Raw genomic sequence first — 23,930 nt, 5'->3', positions numbered from 1 at the left:
ACTCCCTCTATTTCTTTTGGTTAGTTACACTTTGACTAAATTTCTATTAGAAAAATATTCAAAATGTAAGCAATAATTAGAAAGGAGGGAGTAATATATTTTGTCTGAAAAAATAACGAGTGTTGTTATGAAAATGTTGAATTCGTCTCTATTCCATTCATTCCTTAAAGTTTGACTCACTTTGTATTTGCACGGTCTCCAATGAACATCTTTGACCCTAATAATTTCGGCTATGTATAAGTAAAATTTTTAAAAAGTTGATATTTAAAAATTTTGTCATAAGGGAAATCTAATAAGATCAAACTTGTTAATTTATTTTGATTACATAATCATAGAATATGGTCAAAGTTATTTTATTTTGACCATATAAGTGATTCGAACTTTCAAAAATAGAGGTATTATATACTTTCATTGTTCAAAGTTCAATAATACAAATATATGTACAAGTAATTTAAGATACTAATATCAAGATGTGTATTAACAAATATATTAGTCAAATTGTTGCAACTTTAAGAAATATCCAGAGTAGGAAATATAAACCATGTTTTTCTACATCTTATGCCCCAATTGTGAAAACAAATGACTTTATCATTTGTCATGTCATCATTATTTGTAATACTAGTTAAGTCTGTGTGTTGCCCTAATTGCTTGTAATGTATTTGTTTAACTAATGTTGTTTTCTTGTCACTAGTAAGAAATACAAAGTATTAACTCTAATTGAAAATTTTAAATCTATCCATGCAGAAAAAAATACTTTAGACATAAAATCTTGCTTCATTTACATTCCGTTCATTTTATAAAAATTACGTAGCATTGTCACCTAGGTGGAGGCATCTTTGAATTCCGCCCCCATCTAGGTGGAGGTGAGATTCCAGCAAGATGTTTAAAATAGCAAAAGTATAGAGAATGCTTTTAGGGTTTAATTTTTCTGTATATTACTTTGTAGAAGATTGATACATTTATACAGAAAAAACAGAGAAAAATAAGGAAACTATTATACAGGATATATACGCCTAACATAATTAGTCATATTCTGTTCCTATAATTAAGGAGCTAAATATGACTATTTCCTACACTCCCCCTCAAGTTGGGCACTCGGATTCCCAATGCCCAACTTGTGCAAAGTATTACTGAAGGCTTCAGTACTGACAGCTTTAGTTAGGATATCTGCCAATTGATCCTTTGATCGAACAAATGGAAGTTTGACGATCTTATCTTCTAACTTGTCTTTGATGAAGTGTCGATCAATCTCAACATGTTTTGTTTTGTCATGCTGAACAGGATTTCCAGAAATACTTATTGCTACCTTGTTGTCACAAAATAATTCACAGGCTGTTTTCTGAGGAAAACCGAGCTCATTTAACAGTTTTCTAATCCACAGGATTTCAGTTATCCCTTTCACAATTCCTCTGAACTCAGCTTCTGCACTTGACAAGGCTACTACCTTTTTCTTTTATCTTCTCCAAGTGACAAGATTCCCTCCTACCAAGGTGAAGTATCCAAAAGTGGATTTCCTCCCATCTCGGTCCCCGGCCCAATCTGCATCGGTGTAAGCAATTATATCGAGGCTATCATTTTTGCCAAAATAAATCCCGGTGCTGATTGTACCCTTTAGATACCTCGGGATCCTCATTACGGCTGTCATGTGATGTATTTGAGGGAGATGCATGAATCTACTCACTACCCCTACTGTATATGCGATATCTGGTCTTGTGTGGGCTAGATAGATGGGTTTTCCTACAATCTTCTGATATTGTTCCCTATTGGTTGCCTTTGCCCCTTCTACGATCTGAAGACCATGATTTGCTACAATTGGAGTGTCAGCCGGCTTACATCCTAACATTCCAGTTCAGCTAAAAGATCGAGAATATACTTTCGTTGATGAATAAAAATCCCTTGCTCAGATCTTAGGACTTCTATACCAAGAAAGTATCTCAAGTTTCCTAGGTCTTTCATCTCGAATTCTTGAAACAAATTCCCCTTTAAGGCAACAATTTCTTCCTCATCATCTCCGGTGATGATCATATCATCTACATATATGATTAGACAGGTGATTTTCTGTTTTGCCCTTTTTATGAATAAAGTGTGATCAGAATTACTCTGTCTGTATCCGAACTTCTTCATAGCCTTAGTAAACCTTCTAAACCAAGCTCTTGGGAAAATGTTTTAAACCATACAGGGCCTTCTTCAACTTGCATCCTTCTCCATCCTCAAAATCATGAGAATATCCTGGGGGGGCTTCCATATAGACTTCTTCTTCAATGCTTCCATGAAGAAAGGCATTTTTGACATCAAACTGATACAAGGGCCAATCTTTATTTGCTGCTGCAGAGAACAACACTCGTATCGTATCTATCTTGGCTACCGGGGAAAAAGTCTCTGAATAATCGATCCCATAAGTCTGAGTGTAACCCTTGGCCACCGATCTTTCTTTGTATCTTTCAATAGTTCCATCTGCTCGGTGCTTAATGGAGAATACCCATCTACATCCCACCTTCTTCTTTCCTTTGGGTAGGATACATTTTTCCCATGTCTGGTTCTTTTTCAAGGCAACATACTCATCTTCCATAGCTTGTCTCCACTTCTCATTTTCAAGAGCTTCTTCCACGGTTTTGGGAATGGTTGTTGAGTATAGGGAGGCGGTGAAGGCAACAGTTGTGTTAGACAAGTTTTCATTGTTGATCCTTTCTATGGGGTATTTAGACCGTTGGTCTTCATATTCCGGGTCATATCTTTTGGGAGGAACATCTCTCGTGCTTCTGGGAGGTAACTCATATCTGTTTAGACAATTATCACTAGGAATAGATACAGAGTCAGTAGGAACAGTACATGATTCATGGGTTTCAGAGTTTACCTCAACTGATATTGACTCAGGGTGCTTAGGGGTCGCCATTGGAGTGGATTGAAGAGAAGGAGCTGATACTGATGTTAAGTGTCAACATCGGTGGTATTTCCTACTTGTGTTGGAGGATCATGGTCCATCATTTCTGGATATAGTAACCAGCTAAGGTCATCATTCGTAGTCTCCCCCTGAGGACCAGGTTGGGTATAGTAATAGGAGTGTTCAAAAAACTCACAGTCAAGAGTGGTGTAGATTTTATTTTGAATGGGATCATAGCATCGGTACCCTTTTTTATTAACCCCATACCCAATAAAAACGCATTTAATGGCTCGCGGTTCGAGTTTATTTCTAACCCTTTTTGGAAGATGAACATAGACAACACATCCGAACACCCGAGGAGGTAGAGAATGATAGGATGGAATGGAAACATGGGAAGAAAGAGTATCAAGAGGAGTTTGGTAGGCAAGAGGTTTGGTAGGTGGTCGGTTGGTTAAATATATGGCTGTGGCAATAACTTCTGGCCAAAAATGGACAGGAACATGGGATTCTAACATAATGGCTCTAGTAATTTCAAGAAGAGTTTAGTTTTTCCGTTCAGCTACCCCGTTTTGTTGGGGAGTATCCCAGCAGGTAGTCTGGTGAATAAGGCCATGATCAGAAGTAAACTGTTTCATATCCAGGGTTATGTATTTTCCCCCGTTATTAGATCGGAGAATTTGGGGTTGGGCATCAAATTGAGTACAGATCATGTTGTAGAAATTTATAAACACATCATACACTTCAGATTTATTTTTTAGAAAATAAACCCAACTCATACGGGTGCAATCATCCACAAACAAAACAAAATAAGAATAGTTATGAAAGGCAAATTCAGGTGCAGGACCCTAGACATCAGAATGAATTAAAGTAAACGGTCTAGCAGCATGAGTCAAACTAGGAGAATAAGAGTGTTTATGGCTTTTTGCAAGTACACATGCTTCACAATCCAAAATAAAATCAATGTCCTTAAAAGAGGGAAATAATCGTTTAAGATAACTAAAGATGGATGACCTAGCCGTCGGTGCCACATCCAGATCTGATATTCCGGTGACCCATGAGCAAGCAAAGCGTTACCCTGTTGAGTCGCCTCATCCACATAGTATAGGCCTCCTCGTTCAATACCACGACCAATGATCCGCCCCGTCTGAGCATCCTGTACAATACAATCAGAAGAAGTCATTAGAGTTGTACAGTTTAGTTCCTTGGTTAATTGACTAACAGATAAGAGTTTGTGAGTAAGACTCGGAATTAAAAGACAATTTTTTAAATGAATTTCTGATGTAATATCTACATCTCCGGCCTGAGTAATTGGAATAAATTCCCCATTTGCAGTCTGAATCTTAGTACGGGTAGTGGATTTGGAGGAATGAAATTCGGATGGGTCGTAGGACATAGTGTCTGTGGACCACAGTCAAAAACCCAAGTGGATTTATTGCACATGAGGCCCAAACCGTGAGTTGTATGAAGGGAAGAAGTGTATTGATCTTTAGTGGGCTGGGCTTCTGATTTACAAAGGGAAATATGAGAAGCTTTAGTGGGCTAGGCGTCTGGTTTAGAAGGGGAAGTACAAGGTGTTTGAGGGTTTTCAATTTTTGTTTTGTAGGTTTCATTTGTTGCCTCACAGAAATTTCTAGAGGAAGATTCCTCTAGAAACCTCCCATTTCCTCTTTCCGTCAATTCCTCTGTGTTCAGCCATGTTCACTAGAAAATCCGGTGAACCCATTCTTGCTACTCGTACCTGTTCGCTTGTCAGTGACGGTAGTAGATGGGTCCTCACTGGTATTGGTCGGTTCACCTTCTCTGATGGCGACATTAGCCTTGCCGCCGGTCTTTGTCACCTTGGTGGCGGCTTTGCGCTGTCTTAGGTTCTCCCACCATTCTGGGTAGCTGATGAGCTTAAAACACCCTTCCTTGGTGTGTTTTGTTCCCCCGCAATGACTGCATTTTAGGTGGGTTTTATCCTCTCGCTGGGATGAGGAATCTGAACGGCGTTGAGCGACAAGACCACTTCCAATCTCTGAGGGACCTCGTCCCAGTGATGAGTCGCCGGTCATTATACCGCGACAAGCAATTTCTCGTCTGATAGAGGCGTATGCGGCATCAATGGTTGGAAGGGGATCTAAATACAGAATATCTCGTTTTTCCTTGTCAAGTGAGTCATTCACACCGGCCAAATTGATACAACCTCTGTCGTTGTATAAACGAGTTAAACAATGTGATGTCCTCTGCGCATTTCATCGGGTTAGGCATTCGTCTATCAATTTCTTTCCAGAGGGTATTTAATTTGCTAAAATACACCTTTATAGTGTCAGTCCCTTGTTTCATAGAAGCAGCCTTCGAATTCAGATCATAGATCTGCAGTTCATCTCTACCACTACTGAGAAAAGTCTCAATACCTTTCCATAAGTCTCGGGAAGTTTTATAGTCCAAGAATTGGTTTACAAGGTCTCCGTCAATATTCTCGATGATCCATGAAAGGACCATCGAGTCTCTTTGAGCCCATTGCTGGTACTCTAGATCGTCTGATGAAACGAGGTTGGCAATGATGTGATTGAGCCTTCCCCGGCCACCAATCGCTATCTGCATCAGTTTACACCATTTGGTGTAATTGGTGAAATTCAGTTTTTCAGCGACACGCACTGTTTGTGAGGTCCCTGTTTCGGTGTTGGTTGAATTTTTGTTGAATTTTTGAAACATTTGAAACAGTTGTTCCATATGTTCCATAGAAATAAGTTGGTTGGTATTTTCCGGTGGTTCTTCCATCACAGGTAAGTTATGGTAGATGATGAGCACCAGAAAAAAAAAACGATCTCTCGAGGATCGACCCTATGGCTCTGATACCATGTTTAAAATGGCAAAAGTATAGAGAATGCTTTTAGGGTTTAATTTTTCTGTATATTACTTTGTAGAAGATTGATACGATTATACAGAAAAAACAGAGAAAAATAAGGAAACTATTATACAGGATATATACGCCTAACATAATTTGTCATATTCTGTTCCTATAATTAAGGAGCTAAATATGACTATTTCCTACACAAGACACTGCCATGTTTCGGGGTTTACAAATCTTATCCTACGTAGTTTAGAAATGAAGAACCAAAAAGGAATAGGCCAACTGCTGGGAAATAGGTGTTAAGATATATATGTATATATATTCTGTTACTGTAATTTAGCTAAGCATATATTTAGATTGATATGATTGTAATTAGTTCCTAAATATGTGCCTTGTATTATGGCTAGCAACATGCGGCTATCTTGTATATATTGGGAAGTCAGGGAATGAAATCCCTTGAGGAAAATATTCCACAAACTCTTTCATGGTATCAGTTGCCTAGGGCACGATTTCCTTAACAATTTCTTAACAATAGGCAGCAGAAGTTGCACCAAAAAAAACTGAGGATAAGTAATTTTTGTCAATACAATAATTGTTTGTTTATATTTTCAAATTAATCAACGTTTCATTGCAGTATTACAGCTGATGAACAGCTTTAAAACACAGCATAATAATAAAAAATAAAAAAAAATATTTCCTGTCCTGAACAAGTGCTTCTGTCACGAGCCTCTACCCGAGCACCAGAATGGAAGCAATAGGTTCTTGGAACTATGATGTTTGCGCTAGCTGTGTATAAGACCAGCATGCTTCCGGTAACTTAAGCCGAGTAGAGGAATGCCACATTTCATGTTTTTGTTCCTTGACAATGTCGTTGTTGTCCCCCCCGCCAGCCCCTAGTCTGCAATTGATCAGTTTTGGAAGCCAAATGATTCCAGATATCTCAAATTGACCTCAATGCAATTCATCATCTAGTGATATACATCACACTTGACGGAATTCTGATATTGCCTAATCATCCTTCTCATCATCATCATCTTCATCAGTGTCATCAGCTTTATGTTTATCATGGTAATTGAACGGCAGTGGAACAGACCTGAAAGCTCTAAATTTACCCACATTGTTTACGTGCTCATTTTCCAACCTGACAGCAAAAATATTGCATCTCAGACAGATCACACGCAGACGACAAAGTCTCCCATTATAATCAGTCTCTACTGTTCTCACTACTTAGAGCTATCAGTATACATATGAAAGGGAGAATAAATGCAGCACATATACCTAAAAAAGTTCCAGATGCCACGACGAATTATTTCCAGACAAGAAATTGTGGTTGAAATTGCTGTTTTTTGCAGACCAGGGACATTAAACTCTAAAACAAGCTGAAGCCAAGCAGCTCTTAGAAGAACATTGTTGACCTGCAAAATTAACATTGTCAAAGTATTGAGCTATGCGAAAACTGCATACATTGAAAGAGACTGACAATAAAATTTAAGCCAGTTACCATAGCAACGTAGTATACACTTTTGTGTGAAACCAGTAATCTGTCCCTCAAAAAAAAGTTCTTGGAATTCTGGCGCATCAGCCCCCAGTCAACCACAATATCCCAGTATGTATTATATCCCACTGCCATAGCTGAGGTTACTAGGGCCATCACCAACCAAGGTGTTCCGCTCTTGAGTTCATAAACCGTTCTTATAACCACAGCAACTATTGCCATAAGATACTTCAGTGCATTGTATCCATGTATAGAATCTTTCTCTTGAACCAATCTACGAAGACACTACACACAAAGCACAAAAAAACTGTCCGTAACTCTTTTTTTTTATTGACACGGTAAGATACAGGGGCCCTCCTATCTCAGGAAGGGGGGTGAGATCGAACCCTCGCTAATCAGTAACTCAGTATATTAATTAAACAAGGTTAAATATTGAGAAACTATGTAAACTGAAGAATTTCAGGGTGAAAAATGCAGTAAAGTAATAACCAATGCTAGATTTAGCTCCAAAAATTAATTATACTAAAGGAAAATGCACCTGGAAACAACGGATCCAGTATGGTATGATTGCGATTACAAAATAGAAAGCATTGTATACTCCATACTTGTGGCACTTGGATTGTCCCTGAGGAAAATCTTGTCGGCTGTAGTAGCATATGTAGAACTCGATACTCCTTATTGCCGATATCTGGTATCAAAAGAATTAGGAAAAAAAAACACTCAGCAATGCATGACCAAGGATGTGTTTCCAGCAGTTAATTTCTTTAGTACTCAGGAAAGTAAAAGACCTGGCTGGTTAGCTGATCTGCCAAGAAAAAGTCTGCTAGTGTAACCTAAATAGAAAGAATGACAAGTTGATGAAAATGACCAAAAATAACTCCCATTTAAAATGCATCTGGGTTTTTTACAGTAGTACCTCATAAAAGGGAGCACAGATGCAGCGACATAGACATTTGATCAGAAAAAATCGGCTTGAGCGAAATATGATGTTGAAAGGACAGAAGGTGACAACAAGAAACACCTGTAACAAAAATTTCACAGCATTTGATTAGTGAAAGTCCAACTTTCTTTCTTTCATGATAAAATAGTTTTTCTCTGATGAACTGTGTTCAGAATGAGGAGAAAATACATTTGAGTTCGTTCACTTACCAAAAGCACTACTAGGGGGATCAACTTGGCATAATTCTTGCTGTCACTCTCTGCCAAGCCAATAAATATGTTAGAATTTGCTAAGAAGCCAGCAAGAGCAAGAACTGCAAGACCATTGCTGAGAAGGAACACTTCTCGATAACCCACATCCGTTCCCTGCTTGAAATTGAATATAAATGGATAATTGACTCGATAGCGTTTCCAGACGTATATGTCTCCCGCATACATGAACATATGCAGGATTATATACAAAAATAAGCTGCAATGGAGATGATTTTAAAGTAAGGTTGCAGCAAGTGGAACAAAAGGCATAAATTTGTACCAAAATTTAAATTATCTTTCAAACGATCTAGCTTACCTGTAAAGTCCAAACATATTATTCAAGTAATTGGAGCCTTCTTGTCCTTTCTCCATAATTTTTCTTGCCCGCATCATAAGAGTAATGGCAAGTACAAGTGCGATAGTGCATCCAAAAAAGAATCCTAAAATAAACAACAGATGCACCAGAACACATTATCTATTATGTCATGCTATAATAAGTAAGATAATACACAAGTATGGGTGTTGCTGCTACACACCTGAAAGAAAGGTTACTCTGTGCTTTTCTCTTCTTTTTATTGGTCTCAGAGGCTTCATGCCTTCCCTTCGATTTGCATTAAAGAAGTGTTTTATAAATAAGTGTTCTAGATCCTCCATGAGTTTTGTAACCTGTATTAGCAACACAATGAATAAGTGAATCCTGAAGGGGGATATCTGCAGTCCCATTCTCTGAAAGAAGTACATATGCTTCTCTACTGAAGATTTCATGTACACTTGGAGAAGTACATTGATAATTATTTTGTCGCAGATAAACTACATAATCTAAGAATACCTATGGGAGAATAACTAGATTACCTCATCACAGTTTCCCAGGTAAGACTTGTCCACGATTTTCATGTATGATCGAGCTGCAGACCTTGAGGTGGTCTGAGATCAGGAACAGTATCAGTAAACAATGATGTTTTATCAATTTACCTAGTTTCCTAGTAGTTCCTGACACAGGATAAGCATGACATGTAAATACATAAAGCTTTTTGATGCCTCATAGAAAGCCCTCTGCCCTTACCTTCTCATACTTCTTCATGATCTTGGCAAATGCTGAGAGGTTCATAAAGCTGACAAAAAACAGAAAATAATGAGCAATTGAATGTAAACATATTACTAACTGGTCACTGAGTTGGATGCATACTGAAGTCAATAGTTTCCTAAACATGAAAGTTGCCACAGTTTTCTACCTGTAATTTCTTAGAAGCCGAAGTTCTTGGTAAAATTCTGTAAAGGCAGTTTTCAGTCGCTCTTCAACTTGTTTCAACTCCTCTTTGCTAAAACTCAACTCTTTATCATTGGAATCTTGCAGAAGACCTCGCATCATTGATATTGGACCTTGAAGTGTATTATTAATCTTGACATGATTAAGGACCTTCAAGAGATCTGATCCATTATTAGTCGGACTTACAATTTCCCTGCTGCCACCAGTTTCACTTGAAGACGGTGCTTCTGCTACATAGTATAAATTTCACAGGAATGTATTCCAAACCAGAACCATTAGTCCATTACAACATGAACCATGAATGCTTTTGTGTCAAGTAAAATAAACAAGCCAGCATATGTTACCTTGAGTACTGGCTCTTAAGGGTTCCATAGGAACTTCTGGATCAGACCTCTTAACACCTGGGTTTTGTACCTTAATTCGCAATGCAATATAAGCATCCATTTGCTTATTCAACTCAGCTGCATCTCTTACAACTTCATCCACCTTATCTTGATAGAATGCATTGACCTTGTTGAGCTCCTCGTCAAGTTTCTTGAAGAACTTGACCTCATCCTCTCTACCTGTATCTTCAGTTGGAAAGAGAAGCCTAGTCCTGTAGAATGTCCTGTTACTTTCCCCTAAATAGGGACTGACCTTAATCGCTTGGTCCTCAATATCCCCTGTACTTCGCTGATTACTGAGCTCTATGCCTGACCCTCTAAAGGGGCTGTACATTGAGAACCTCTGCTGTAAGGCTCTCATAGGTGTTTGTGGCGTTCTAGGGACTCGAGACTGACGGATTTCCCGTAATATCTTCTTTAAGCCATTGTAATCCATGTACGCCTCTACCCACTCGGGCACCATTTGCTGCTTGTACTCTTTTCCAAACTTCATTTTGGCAATGTATCTTCCGTAGCACCTCCTTCAAGGCTAAATTTATCTTCTGACCACTTTTCCTGTGAATCAGATTATTGAAAAGAAAAACAAGCCTTAGTTTAGTTTTGCCACATGTTGCTGCCAAAGAATGAAATGTAACTAAACAAACAATGCAATATATATACAAACTTCAATAAGCAAGAAAAGCAGAGGACCTATGACATGAATGTAACCGAGACCAGATTTATTAAATGATTCAGAAGAAAAAAATTAATCAAGGTACTGGGCGATGATGGCACGATCACTTCTAGAGCTATTCTAGCATACAAGAAGATAAAACAAAGATAAAAATAATTGAATTCTTAAGCTATCTAACATGTAAGGTGAAGGGAAGTAAGCATTTTGTAGAGAATATTCTCAAAGCCATAATTATTGAAATTGACAAGTACTCTAAATTTTATGTCTTAAGCAACTAGAATAAGATCATGACATGCTTATTTTTTTTATAATCAAATGCTGATAACTTGGGTTTAACGCATTTAACATATAACATTGCTGATTTTAGCTGTCATAAATTCATTCTATGCTTGCAAACCCATCAACAATGACGCCAACGAGTACGATGACCACAACTACAGTCACCACGTTGTACCATACCCTTTTGACCTCACGCCTATGTGATCCTAACTGAAATTACCCAAATTGACTCGAAATCACTAACCGGCTAATTGACCTCTATGTCTGTCAACTCAACCCGAACACCTGATTTGATAGCTCTAAATTCGAACACAACCTTATCGTTAGTATTGATTGAAAACATTGCAAAAGTACAAATACATATTTCAATCCTTCTAGTTTAAAGCAAAATGTATGACTAAAAAAAACTTAACCAAATATATCACAAGGCAATCATGACTTACTCTAGAAGCTTAGTAGCTTACTCATAATTATATGCATAAAATTACTTAACAGAAGATAAAATTACCAATATTCTAGAAAATTAAGCTTTAAGCTAAAACGAACTTGAAATTGAGGTCAAATTCTAAAAACTAAATTCTAATTCAATGTAATTAAACGAATATAAATACACAAGTAACATAAAATAATAAATGAATTTCTCATTAGTCAAAATTCTTAATGTCTAAATTATGCGTAACAAACATAAACACGCTATAAATTATTTAAATTAATCAATATTCATATTGTTAAAATTAAATCATGCTTAAACGCGCAAAACACGATCAAAAACCAGCTGTATTGCAACCAATAAAGGAATAATGAAAAGAGAAGAAGAAAACCTTTGCTTCAGGTTAGCTTAATAAACCGCCATTGTTAGTGTAAGTAATATTTCTTCACCATTTTCTCTCTCCTCTAACTTAAAGTCTAAAGAGTAAGTTGCTCGCTTTATATGTTGCGTAAACTTTTTAATCCATAGGTGGATACATAGGGCGCTAGCTTGAGCGCTACACATACCCCGTATGCCAGTAGTACATAATGCAGACGAAATTCAATCTCAAGTCCACCTATAAACTTTAATTAACTAAACTAATTAACGACGATTGTGAGTAGGGGTGGGACTTTTCAAACCGAACCGTGAAACCGTCCGTTACCGAACCGAACCATCACTGACCGAACCGTTTATAACCCGCTAATTTTAAACCGAAAACCGAACTGAACCGTATAATGTCAAACCGAAACCGAACCAAACCAATTAATGTTAACCCGTTACGAACCGTAAACCAATAACAAACCAAACCGTTTATAAACCGAAGCCGTTTGAACCGATTAATGTTAACCCGCTAACTGTTTAAACCGAACCGTTTATAAACCGAAACCGTTTAAACCGTAGGAAAAAACCGTTTAAATCGAACCATTTACAACCCGCTAACCGTTTAAACCGAACTGTTATAACCCATTAAACCGTTTAAACCGAACTATTTTCAAACCGCAACCCGTTTAAACTATTTAAACCGAACCGTTTACAACCCGTTCCATTCAAATTGAACTATTTACAGCCTTTAACAATTTGTTAGAATTCCACGAAATATATTTGATGTTTAATGTAATTTAACAGTACAACTTTTATTTACATATAATTATTGATTTAAATTAAATTTTTTTGCTATTATAAATTTAAAATTATATTCTTGTATAACTAAATTAGGAGTTATAAATTAAATAAAAAAATGAAAAAAATTTGGCCACCCACCCAATCCAACCACCCTCCACCCACCCACCACTGTAACCCACCCTAACACCACCCCCGCCGTCACCCCAGACCCACCCTAACACTACCCCCACCCACCACCGTTACCGTAACCCACCCCCACCCCACCAACGTCAACCCAGACCCACCCTAACACCACCCCCGCACCCACCATAATTACCGTAACCCACCCCACCCCACCACCCACCGTAAATAAAAAAACCCAGACCCAAACCTTACCCCACCCCATCCACCACCGTCACCGTAAATAATAAAAACCCAGACCCATACCCCACCCCACCTACCACCATCACCATAACATACCCCACCCCACCCCCTTAACAAACCCCACCCCACCCACCACCGTCACTGTAAAAAAAAAAAAAAAAAAATACCAGACCCAACCCAACCACACCCACCACCGTCACCGTAACACACCCCACCCCACCTCATACAAAAAAATCGAAAAAAACCCAAACCCACCGTAACCCCACCCCACCCACCCCCACGAAACCCAACATCCTCGAAACCCCCCAACTCACTCTAATTGCTCACCCACCATAAAACTCCCTCCCTCCCTCGAAAAATCCTCCATCCCCACCCACCCGAACCCAGTCTAACCGCCGCCGCACCCACCCTAACTCGGCCCCCTCCGTTGCCCACAACTTGAAAAAAAATTAAAAAGAAAAACAAAAAATAAAAAAAGGAAGAACGAAAACACCTTATATATTAATCCTGAATTTGGCCTCGAATTTGGTTTTAAAAGGCCAAATTCGATCATGAAACAACTAGATCAAGAGTTTCGTGGTCGAATTTGACCATAAAAACCGTCGTGCGTGGTGCCGGTGGACGGAGACGGAGAAACGAGATGGAAGAAAGGAGAACATAGACGGAAGAAGGGAGAAGAAGGAAGAAGAAGAAAGGAAGAAGGAAGAGGAGATGAGAGAGAACGAGAGAGCAGTGAGCATATTAGCAGCCATGACTTCAAAAAATTGATAATATTACAGAAGAGGATTAAGAAAACAAAAGAGAAATCAAAAAGAGTACTAAAGAGACGATGGTAAGAGTGATCTGATTGGTGGAAAAGAAAACACACGGATCGTGAATTGGAATGTGTGCGATGATAGGCCGTTAGATGACATGCAAATCAATGGCTGATATTTAATATAAGACGGTGACACGGATCATGGGATAATGGATTTGGATAGTATGTTTTTTTTATTCATAGCTACATACTAATAAAAACACTACTGTACTCTTAACTTTATGTAACTTATAAATTGTAAGAAACACAAATGTTTGGAAATTGGAATTGATTCAATATGACATATTTAATGTATATTAGTTATATGTATATCAGTATATGTAATAAATAATAATGTATGGTACGATTGGTATCATACTATCATTGGTATGTATAGATAATCGATAAATGTATCTGATTATTAAAACTTAAAACAGTTGATGATCGATCTAATTGAATACTTCTACTTCCCCACCCGTTTTATTTAACTTGCAAGTTGCAACATAAAAATGTTGCAGCCTTGTAGGCACGTAATCTTAAAAGGTGATTAGAGAGGGTAAGACAACAAAGTAATTCAGCAATATAACTTAAACACCAAAATTATGGAATAGTTACAAACAATTGTCAATTATTACTTTATTAGACTAATGGGAAATTGAATAATCGTGATTTTAATTAAACATCCAAATATAGTTCCGTAACATTAAATTATTAGTTTATTACAATATCAATTATCGATTTATCGTATTCAAAGTACCAATTCATCAAATCATGGTTATGACGCGATCTTTAAAACAATTAAAACAAGAAGCTGATAGCCTGATAATATTTGATAATGAAACAATAATACATTAATACCTTATAAATTTGTAATAGACTAATATTTAATAAACAACAACAAGACTATAACCAAATTTGAAACATAAACATTAACATGATATAGAATGAATGAGAATTTCTGTAATTCTATATAATCTGATATCTGAATCAATTTATCGTATTCAAAGTAGCAATTCATCAAAACATGGTCATGACACGATATCTAAAACAATCCAACAAGAAGCTGATAACCTAATAATATATATTTAATAATGAAACAATAATACATTAATACATTATAAATTTGTAATAGACTAATATGATAATATCGAATAAACAACAACAAGAGTATAACCAAACTTGAAACATAACATATTAACATGATATAGAATAATTGAATAAATGAAGATTTGTGTAATTGTATATAATCCGATGTCTGAAAATAAAGTGACGAAGTCCCAACTTTACATAAAACGAAAATAGCTAACCGGTCAAAAATCTCTTAAAACCCAATTTCTACTCGATCCATTATTTTTTTCACCAACCTATGCCGACCCGCTAATGAAATGGAAATACTAGTCCCAACTTGATATAAAACAAAACGCGCTAACTGGTCAAAACCACTTTTTAGAACTCGATTTCAACCTGATCCTATTTAACTGATTACCAAACTAACCCGAACGATTTTAGCACCAAACCGAGTATAAACCGAACCGATATGAATCGAACTAGCATTAACCCGGGTAAACCCGCCCCTGAACCGACCCATTTCAAAATAATCCGTTCATGACCCGAACCTATATGAACCCGGACCGACGTTGACCCGGTAAAACCGCCCCTGAACCGATCCGTTTCAAACCGGCCAGATCATGACCCGAACCGTTTATAAACCGAACGGGCATTGACCCGGGTAAACCCGCCCCTGAACCGACCTGTTTCAAACCGACCCGATTATTAACCGAACCGTTTAAAAACCGAACCGGCATTGACCCGAGTAAATCCGCCCCTGAAGCGACCCATTTCTAATCGATCTGATTATGACCCGAACTGTTTATAAACCGAACCGTTTATGACCCGAACCGAATTTAAATCGTACAAAAATAAACCGAAACCGAACCGACCTGTGACTAAACAAAACCGAACTGAACCGACCCGCCGTCTAAATGAAACCGTTTTAACCCGAAACGTTTCAAACCGAAACCGTTTCAAACTGAGGTCAAACCGAACTGCCAGACCGAAGTCCCACCCCTAATTGTGAGTCTAGTGACTAGCGAGTTGTTTGTTATGGGTTGCATTAAATTTTTGGCCGCTCAGTAGCACAATTAGACAAGATGCCGCACAGTAGCATAATTAGACGAGATTTAATCTCGAGTCCCACCTAAAAACTTTAATTAACTAAACTAATTAACGACGAATGAGTTGTTTGTCACGGGAATGCACTGACTAAATTTTTGGCCACTCAAAAGAGTATAAGTATATGCACACCACTTTAAAACGTTGGTTTAATAGGCGAATATTTTGAGATCGTGTGGTTTAGAGACCACCGTTGCTACTGTGGTCCATACTAAATCGGAGCCGTTAAATTACGCGGAAACTCGCTAGAATTGTTGTTTGTGTGAGTTAATTAGGTTGCGTAAGCTGATTTTGATACTATTCCAATTATATTGGTGTTGGCTTATTTTTCCCGCTTTTTTTTGGGTGTGAAACGGTTGTGAAAGCGAATATTGTCATTACACGTGGCCTTTATTTGGCACTTTTGTGCGGTTTCGATGTCTGACGTGGCTATGATATTTTTGGATCGTATGGGCTCCATAACTTGAAATTATTATAAGAGGTGATTGATGATACGTAATTTAATCTTCTATATGGGGAAATGTCTTTGTTATGGCCCAACCAGAGTGGAGTATTTTCATACATAACAACATAAGTGATACGCGTAAGGTTGTGATGTATTTACCTGATTTTCACTCATTTAAATATATTTTATTTTATTTAAATTGATATAAACTTATTAGATGTTATTAAAATTTATTTTATTGTAATTTGAATTTGGGTTTTCTTTTTAGAATTCATTGTCCTGAACTTATCTAATCTGAACTTAAGTAAATTTATTAGACTTGAAAAAAGTGAAAATAAGGTGAACACAATATGCCCTAAGTGTTTTGTGAGTTAAGCTTTTATAAGGAAAAAAATCAAATATATATATATATATATATATATATATATATATATATATATATACATGATATTCTCGTCATAATTTCAATTAATTATGTTGCTATTTACTATTATATATTTTTTAAATGTCAAGTGTCCCTAATATTATTAGGACTTTATTCAATATATATATATACATATATATATATATATATATTGTTAGGACTATCATAAGAAAATCTAATTTGGTCTATATAAATTTGATCTTATCTCTTCAATTATGAAAGAAGAAAATATTTGTTTAAATAAGTTGAATTGAGCATAGTCTAATAGTTTAGCATGATTTTAAAAAAAAAATCTAGAGAAAGTAATGTGTTGTGAGGTAGTATTTTATGGCCATGTATTTAAGAAAGTATGAAATTATAGTCCCTTTGTTTCTAAAAGTTCTTCTCATTTTGACTTTGCACGTTTATCAATGCATTAATTTAACCATAATATCTTTAGTTGCATACTTCGTATTTATCTTTAGGAGATCACAATTGGATATTAATAAACTACTCATTGAGACAAATAAAAATAAGACCAAATATGGCAATGTTATTGTTTATAATAAGATTAATTTAGAAGATTCTCTCATGTTATGAATAATGTCAAGATTTCAAATGAGAAGAACAAAAAGAAACAGATAGCGTAACTCTTACCTAGATATTATTTACTACCTCCGTTTCTTATTATTTGCAACAATAGGGCATTATTTTTAAGACATAAAATATTCCTTTACTACAAATAATAAGAAACAGAGGTAGTATTATGTTTCTTTACTTAAAAATAAATAAATAAAAAATAACATTATTATGTTTCTTTGCTTAAGAAAAAAAAAATTATTATACTTCTTTGCTCAAAAAAAATATACATAGTTGAGTTGGATAAATAAGTTTTGAATTGTACTAATGTTGTTCACTATAATTATAAGATAATTAAATTTTGGGCAATTATTTATATGAAATTCAATGGCTGAGATTATATGAAACCTGGCCATTAGATTATGTGAAATTCAATGGCTGAGATTAAAATACAAATGTGCTTAAAAAATACACTGCACGCTTAACTGCTTCGACTTTACTGCACAACGAAGCTCCATACTTATCAATGGAGAATGCACAACGAAGCTCCATACTTATCAATGGCGACTGATTAATCAATTTGAAGGCTTGATAATTTTTATTTCATCATCTTCTTCACAAGTACGAATAACTCCGATTAAAGAATTTGAAGGCTCGATAATTATCAAGGTCTGTTAAACTTTTCAATTTCGATTTTATTGCTCTGAAAATTTCGCATTGCATCAACTATTATGGTTTCATCAATTGTTGAAAATTTTGAATTTAACTTGATAGTGATTCTAATGATCTCAGATTAAACTTATCATCAAAAATTAAGAAATAATATTTGATTTTTAGTAATTGAGAATCTTCGATTACATGTTTTATTGAATGTAATCAAATTAAACTTGATAATGATTCTAATGATCTCAGATTAAACTTATCATTGAATTGCATGTTTTATTGCATCAATGGCCAGGTTATTGAATTGCATGTTAATTGCATGATAATTTTCGATTTTTGAGGTTTGCATGATAAATATGTATAATAACATAGAAAAAATATTAGTTAGCAAACATAAATAAAATGAGCAAATCCAAAAAAAAAATGAGCAAAATAATTTGGTGATAATGGTGGTGATGGAAGGGTGCAGGGGACAGGGGACAGGGGCCAGGGGCGGCAGTAAATATAATGAGCAAAATAAACTTAAAATGAGCAAATGACTATTATTGTTTAGCAATTATTGTTTTTTGCTTATTTTAACTTGCCATGGTCTGTATTTTGATGTGCTATATGGTTCCCTTCTCTCTTTGAACTTAACATCATGGAGCATTGGAGCTGGTGTTGTGCAACCTAAATACTTATTTGCTCATTTGTCAAATGAGCATTGAGTTATTTGCTCATTTGACAAATGAGCATTCAATTATTTGGTAATTTGGCAAAAAATCAAGGAATTGTTTGCTTATTTCACAAATAAGCATTGAGTCCCTTGATTTCAGTTCTAGTTTTAGATTCTGAAAATATTTTGTGTGTGTGTGTGTCTGTGTGTAGGTGTGTGTGTCTGTGTGTGTGAGAGTGAGTGTAAGAGTTATGTTGTAAGGAGTAGTTAGTATGGTTAAAAAAAATGAGCAGAATAAGTTGGTGATGATGGTGGTGATGGAAGGGTGCAGGGGACAGGGGCCAGGGGCTGCAGTAAATATAATGAGCAAAATAAACTTAAAATGAGCAAATGACTATTATTGTTTAGCAATTATTGTTTTTTGCTCATTTGAACTTATTGTTTACAAAACTACTTGTGTTCTGTAGCAACATTGCTTAAACATCTAATAACAATTTTTTTTCTGAAATTCAAATTATCAACTTCGACTCCAAACAACATTTACTGTCATGATTCATTGAGTTACTTGCTATGCTTGCCTTTACACAAGCCCCACCCCCTTCTTCTTGTTCTGTTTCCTGCACCGACCACACTCCCTTCTTCCACTTCCCTATACAAACCTATCCCCCCTGCCCCCTCATCTTTATGCTTGCACTTCTGATTTCTGAAAATGATTTCAGTTCTAATTTTAAGGAGGTGCATATTCACTTGTTACTATTTTATGGAATTGGTAATGACTTGTTATTTCTATTATATTTAATGTCAGAAATGATAAGCAACAACGAAGAACTTAGACAGTCATTCTAATACCATCACAAATGTGCCAACTACTCCTACAATAGTAGTTTCTCCTAAAGTAGCACCTTTGCTCACTCCTGGAGGAACAAAAGAATGGCTACCAATATGCCCCAATGAGTTGAAACCAGTCATAGGGATGAAGTTTAATAATCTTGAAGAGGCCCTTGAATTCTATAAAAGTTACGCATTTGCTGCTGGATTTAACACAAGAAAGTCTACAACTAAAAGACAAAGAAGAAGCAAAGAATTGAAATCACAGTATATATTATGCAATAAGGAAGGATACAAAGAGAAAAGAAAGGCTACTGTTAAAAAAGATTTAAATAACAAGGAAGGAGAAAGCAATGAAGAAAAGGCTTTAATCAAAAGGAAGAGACTCATTACTCGTGTTGGGTGCAAGGCACATATTATCATAAAGCATTGTGATGATAACAAATTCATAGTGTCACAATTTCATGAAGGACATACTCATGCACTTTATACACCTAGTTGCAATCTCTTCCAAAAAGAAGGAAGGAAAATGAACATATTGCACAAAAAAATAATTGTGAATAATTCTAAGGTAACACTTTTAAAGTCTCTTATGTTTCATCAATTCTCTATATGTTCTAATAAAAGCTGTTTGCTCATTTGACAAATGAGCAAGTAAATATTTGCTCATTTGACAACTGAGCAAATAATTAGTTGCTCATTTGAAAATTGATCATTATTTTGTTTGTTCATTTATAAATGACCATTAAATTGTTTGCTCATTTTAAAAAGAGCATTAAATTGTTGAGCATTGAATTTTTTTTATTTGACAATCTCTTTTAATCTTTAAATAGGTGAATATTGGTCCCGTTACAACTTTTCGAATGATGAAGGAAATTGTTGGAGGATATGATAACATTGGTGCATCTAAGCAAGATTTCAAAAACCTTCATAGAGATTTAAAAGCATACATTCAAGGAAGTGATGCTCAAATGTTTGTGGATAACTTTACCAACAAAAAGCTAATGTGGAGCGCATTTTTCTTCGATTTTGAGATGGATGAAGATTATTGCATTTGTAGAGCATTGTAGGCAGACCCTCTTTGTAAAAAGAGTTATGCTCTATTTGGTGATATGGTATCCTTTGATACCACATACCAAACCAATAGGTAATACATAATAATCACAATCCATTTTTTATGTTATAACCATGATAGCCATGCCTTATTTCACAAATGAACAATGAGTTATTCGCTCATTTAACAAATGAGCAGTAAATTATTTACTCATTTGTCAAATGAGCATTGAAATATTTGGTCATATAAAATTTAATCTGTATATGTAAACAGGTATAATATGGTGTTTACTCCATTTACAGGGGTTAACCATCATAAGTGTTGCATTACTTTTGCTGTTGGTTTCATAGAAAAGGAAGATATTGTGTCATTTGAGTGGCTATTTAGATCATTTCTCAAGGCAATGGGGGGGGAATGAACCTAATTGTATGATCACGGATCAGGATCCGACAATGAAAATTGTTGTTGCAAGTGTGTTTACAAAAACTGAACATCGTTTTTGTATGTGGCACATAATGAAAAAGTTACCTGATAAGGTGGAGAAATCAATCATGCAAGAGGAAACTGGTTTCCTAAAAAAATTATGTGCTTGTGTTTGGCATCTTGAAATTGAACCAACTGAGTTTGAAGAAAGGTGGAACAACGTGATGGTTGAATACAACTTAGAAGAACATGAGTGGTTAGGTTATATGTACAAGATAAGGGACAAGTGGATTCCGGCATATTTCAGAGATGTGTTCCTTGGAGGTATAATGCGTACAACTTCAAGATCTGAAAGTGAAAACAATTTTTTTTGCTCCTTTATCAATTCTCACGTGTCACTTGTTGAGTTTTACTTGAGATATGAAGCTGCAATTGATGCCCAAAGACACACTCAAGGTCAGAATGATAACGATTCAAAGCACAAATATCCTGAGTGCAAAACACCACTAGGGATAGAAAAGCATGCAATGCATTTATATACCAACTCTGTGTTTTATGAATTTCAATATGAGGTTGAAATTGCTTGTTTTTCTTGTGGTGTTGATGAATTGAAGAAAGAAAATGGATTGGAAGTTGCAAAAGTAAGTGAAGGAAATCAGGCTAGAACATTTGATGTAGTGTTTAATCCAATTAACTTTGAGACCACATGTTCTTGCAAGCTATTTTATAGACTGGGAATTGCATGTAGACATATGATTTGGGTTTGGAAAGCAAAAAGGTTAGAAACCATTCCTGATCAGTATATGCTACACAGATGGACTACTTTGGCATTGAAGAAACCAATTTTTGACTTGGGAGGAAACCTATTGGAGCAATATGCTAATATAGTTGACAAGAAAAAACTGTTAAATGATTTATGGTCAGAAATTCACAGTTGTGTAAGTTTGACAGAAGGCAAAGATGAAGATATTCAAGACCTTTTGATAAATCTTCAAGGAATAAGAAAAGATTTGGAGGCTAAGAGGATTGCAAGAACTAATGAAACAACATCTGGAAGTACAAACAACAAAAAACAAGACCTTGAGCTATTGATTGGAGTTAGTGTGCCAAATGAGATAATTGTTAAACCTCCAAAAATTTCAAAGAATAAAGGAACTGGGGTTCATGTATCAAATGAAGAGAATTCAAAAAAGAAAGGGCCTGTGATTGATGAGTCAAATGTTGAAACAAGAGGTAGAAGTGCAAAAAGGCTGAAGGGAGAAAAAGAGAAGGCTATAGAACAAAACCAGAAAAAGAAGAGATTATGTAGTGGTTGTGGTGAATGGAGTCATCATGATATTAGAAATTGTCCAAAAAAAGTGTAATGATACTTTTATATAAATAAAAATTAATATTTTTATATAAATATAAGTTTATCATTTTTGTGTTTTTAATTTTGTTGAAATGAGCAAATAGTTAATTTCTTATTTGTCAAATGAGTTAACATTTTTTAAATCATACATTAAATCATACCTGTTTTTTCTTTTGGACAGTTTGTTTAACAGGTTTAACAATGGTTGAGTATGTTCTTTTGGGATTGAAAATTTATATGGCTTGCAAACAGAGCAAATAATTTGTTGCTCATTTGTCAAATGAGCAAATAATTTGTTGCTCATTTGTCAAATGAGCAAATAGTTTGTTGCTCATTTGGCAAATGAGCAAATAGTTTGTTACTCATTTGGCAAATGAACAATTAAATTTTTGCTGATTTTGTCACATGAGCAAATAGCTAATTGAAAATCAAACAAATGAGCCAAAGCATATTTAATAAGGTCAATTTTAGAAAATTATCTCCAGTACATATACATACCAAAAGTTATACAATTGTCACATAACAATTGAACTTAAACTTCTACTGTTTTACCAAAAGTTAACAAACTTATACCAAAAGTTAACAAAAGGTATACCAAAAGTTATAAAACTAACATTTCTACTGTTTTAAAAAATGACCAATTGAACTTCAGTCTAATTACATCATAACAATTGAACTTCAGTCTTCAATCAATTTGAATGCTGCTGGATTGCTGCCCCTACCTTTTGGTATGACTTCATTTTTCAGCCTGTTATCTCTTTAGGACAGTTTGTTTGACAGGTTCAACAATATTTACTTCACTTGAAATAATTGACAGAGTATACTTCAAACGAAGTTTTTCAATGATTATGTGTTGCAAAATAAAAATGAAACAATAATTCAGGGTAAGTATAGGTTAAGTAATTGCTTAATGCATGCATATGAGAGGAACGTAGCCTGAATGATAGGTTAATGGAAATTCTACTGTTTGACAGGTAAGTATATGTTAAGTTGCAACAAGCATGAAATGTAAAAGACTTACATTATTTTTCTTTAAACCTAAATTCCACTTTTGCATACCCATATAAGTTTCCATATGCCTCATCATTGCAACACCACAATGCAAATCAGCATCATCAGAAGACTTCCAAGATACATCAATCACTACAGATTCCATGGACTTGATTTGTTTTGATAAAACAAGACTTTGTATTGTTCCATCACCATCCATGAAATATAAAAATGCACTTTTATGAAAATAAAAAAATAAATTAAGATAAGAACAAAACCAGGCAGAACAAATATAAACAGAACAAAATCTTGAGCCATACCAGATTTTTAAGAAATTTCTTGTTTTCTTTAGAACCATCTTTGTAATCAATAACCTCTATTGTACCACGCTCTGTGGTGCTGTTAAAACATACCAAATAAAAATGACCACTTTCATATACCGGGAAAAAGTAAAGGTCAATATCTTTCTTTGAGATGAATGTTCTGCTAAATTCGAACTTCACAACATCACAAAACATCTTATTCCTTTCTTGAGCACTATCGTTTTCATAGTGAAAAAGGCAATCCTAAATAATACAAAAATAAGATGAATATTAATCAAAAAAGTAA

The 23,930-nt window shown here is 35.4% G+C and overlaps 2 protein-coding genes across 3 annotated transcripts; one reads left to right on the top strand and one right to left on the bottom strand.

Annotated features, from left to right (window-relative positions):
- Nucleotides 1-6,184: 6,184 nt before the first annotated feature.
- LOC110712975 (phosphate transporter PHO1 homolog 10-like) lies at nucleotides 6,185-11,002 on the bottom strand. Of its 2 annotated transcripts, none has more exons than XM_021891435.1 (14): nucleotides 10,744-11,002; nucleotides 10,015-10,608; nucleotides 9,636-9,900; nucleotides 9,467-9,515; nucleotides 9,256-9,327; nucleotides 8,940-9,069; nucleotides 8,720-8,843; nucleotides 8,362-8,620; nucleotides 8,129-8,233; nucleotides 8,001-8,045; nucleotides 7,751-7,900; nucleotides 7,219-7,497; nucleotides 6,996-7,132; nucleotides 6,185-6,858 (listed from the first exon to the last, which is right to left on the bottom strand). In XM_021891435.1, the coding sequence occupies exons 2-14, from the start codon at nucleotides 10,544-10,546 to the stop codon at nucleotides 6,726-6,728; spliced, it is 2,280 nt and encodes a 759-aa protein (XP_021747127.1). In that variant the 5' UTR covers nucleotides 10,547-10,608; nucleotides 10,744-11,002; the 3' UTR covers nucleotides 6,185-6,725. The 2 variants fall into 2 exon arrangements, with proteins under 2 accessions (XP_021747127.1, XP_021747131.1); XM_021891439.1 differs by having other exon boundaries at nucleotides 9,636-9,897.
- A 10,007-nt stretch (nucleotides 11,003-21,009) lies between these two features.
- LOC110714530 (protein FAR1-RELATED SEQUENCE 5-like) lies at nucleotides 21,010-22,592 on the top strand. Its single transcript, XM_021893067.1, has 3 exons — nucleotides 21,010-21,552; nucleotides 21,595-22,297; nucleotides 22,525-22,592. Exons 1-3 carry the CDS (start codon nucleotides 21,010-21,012, stop codon nucleotides 22,590-22,592), a joined length of 1,314 nt encoding a protein of 437 aa, XP_021748759.1.
- Nucleotides 22,593-23,930: the final 1,338 nt, after the last annotated feature.

The sequence above is a fragment of the Chenopodium quinoa genome, unplaced genomic scaffold (genome assembly GCF_001683475.1).
Source record: "Chenopodium quinoa cultivar QQ74 unplaced genomic scaffold, ASM168347v1, whole genome shotgun sequence".
Classification (NCBI taxonomy): Eukaryota; Viridiplantae; Streptophyta; class Magnoliopsida; order Caryophyllales; family Amaranthaceae; genus Chenopodium; species Chenopodium quinoa.
This window is presented reverse-complemented; position numbering and strand designations above follow the sequence as displayed.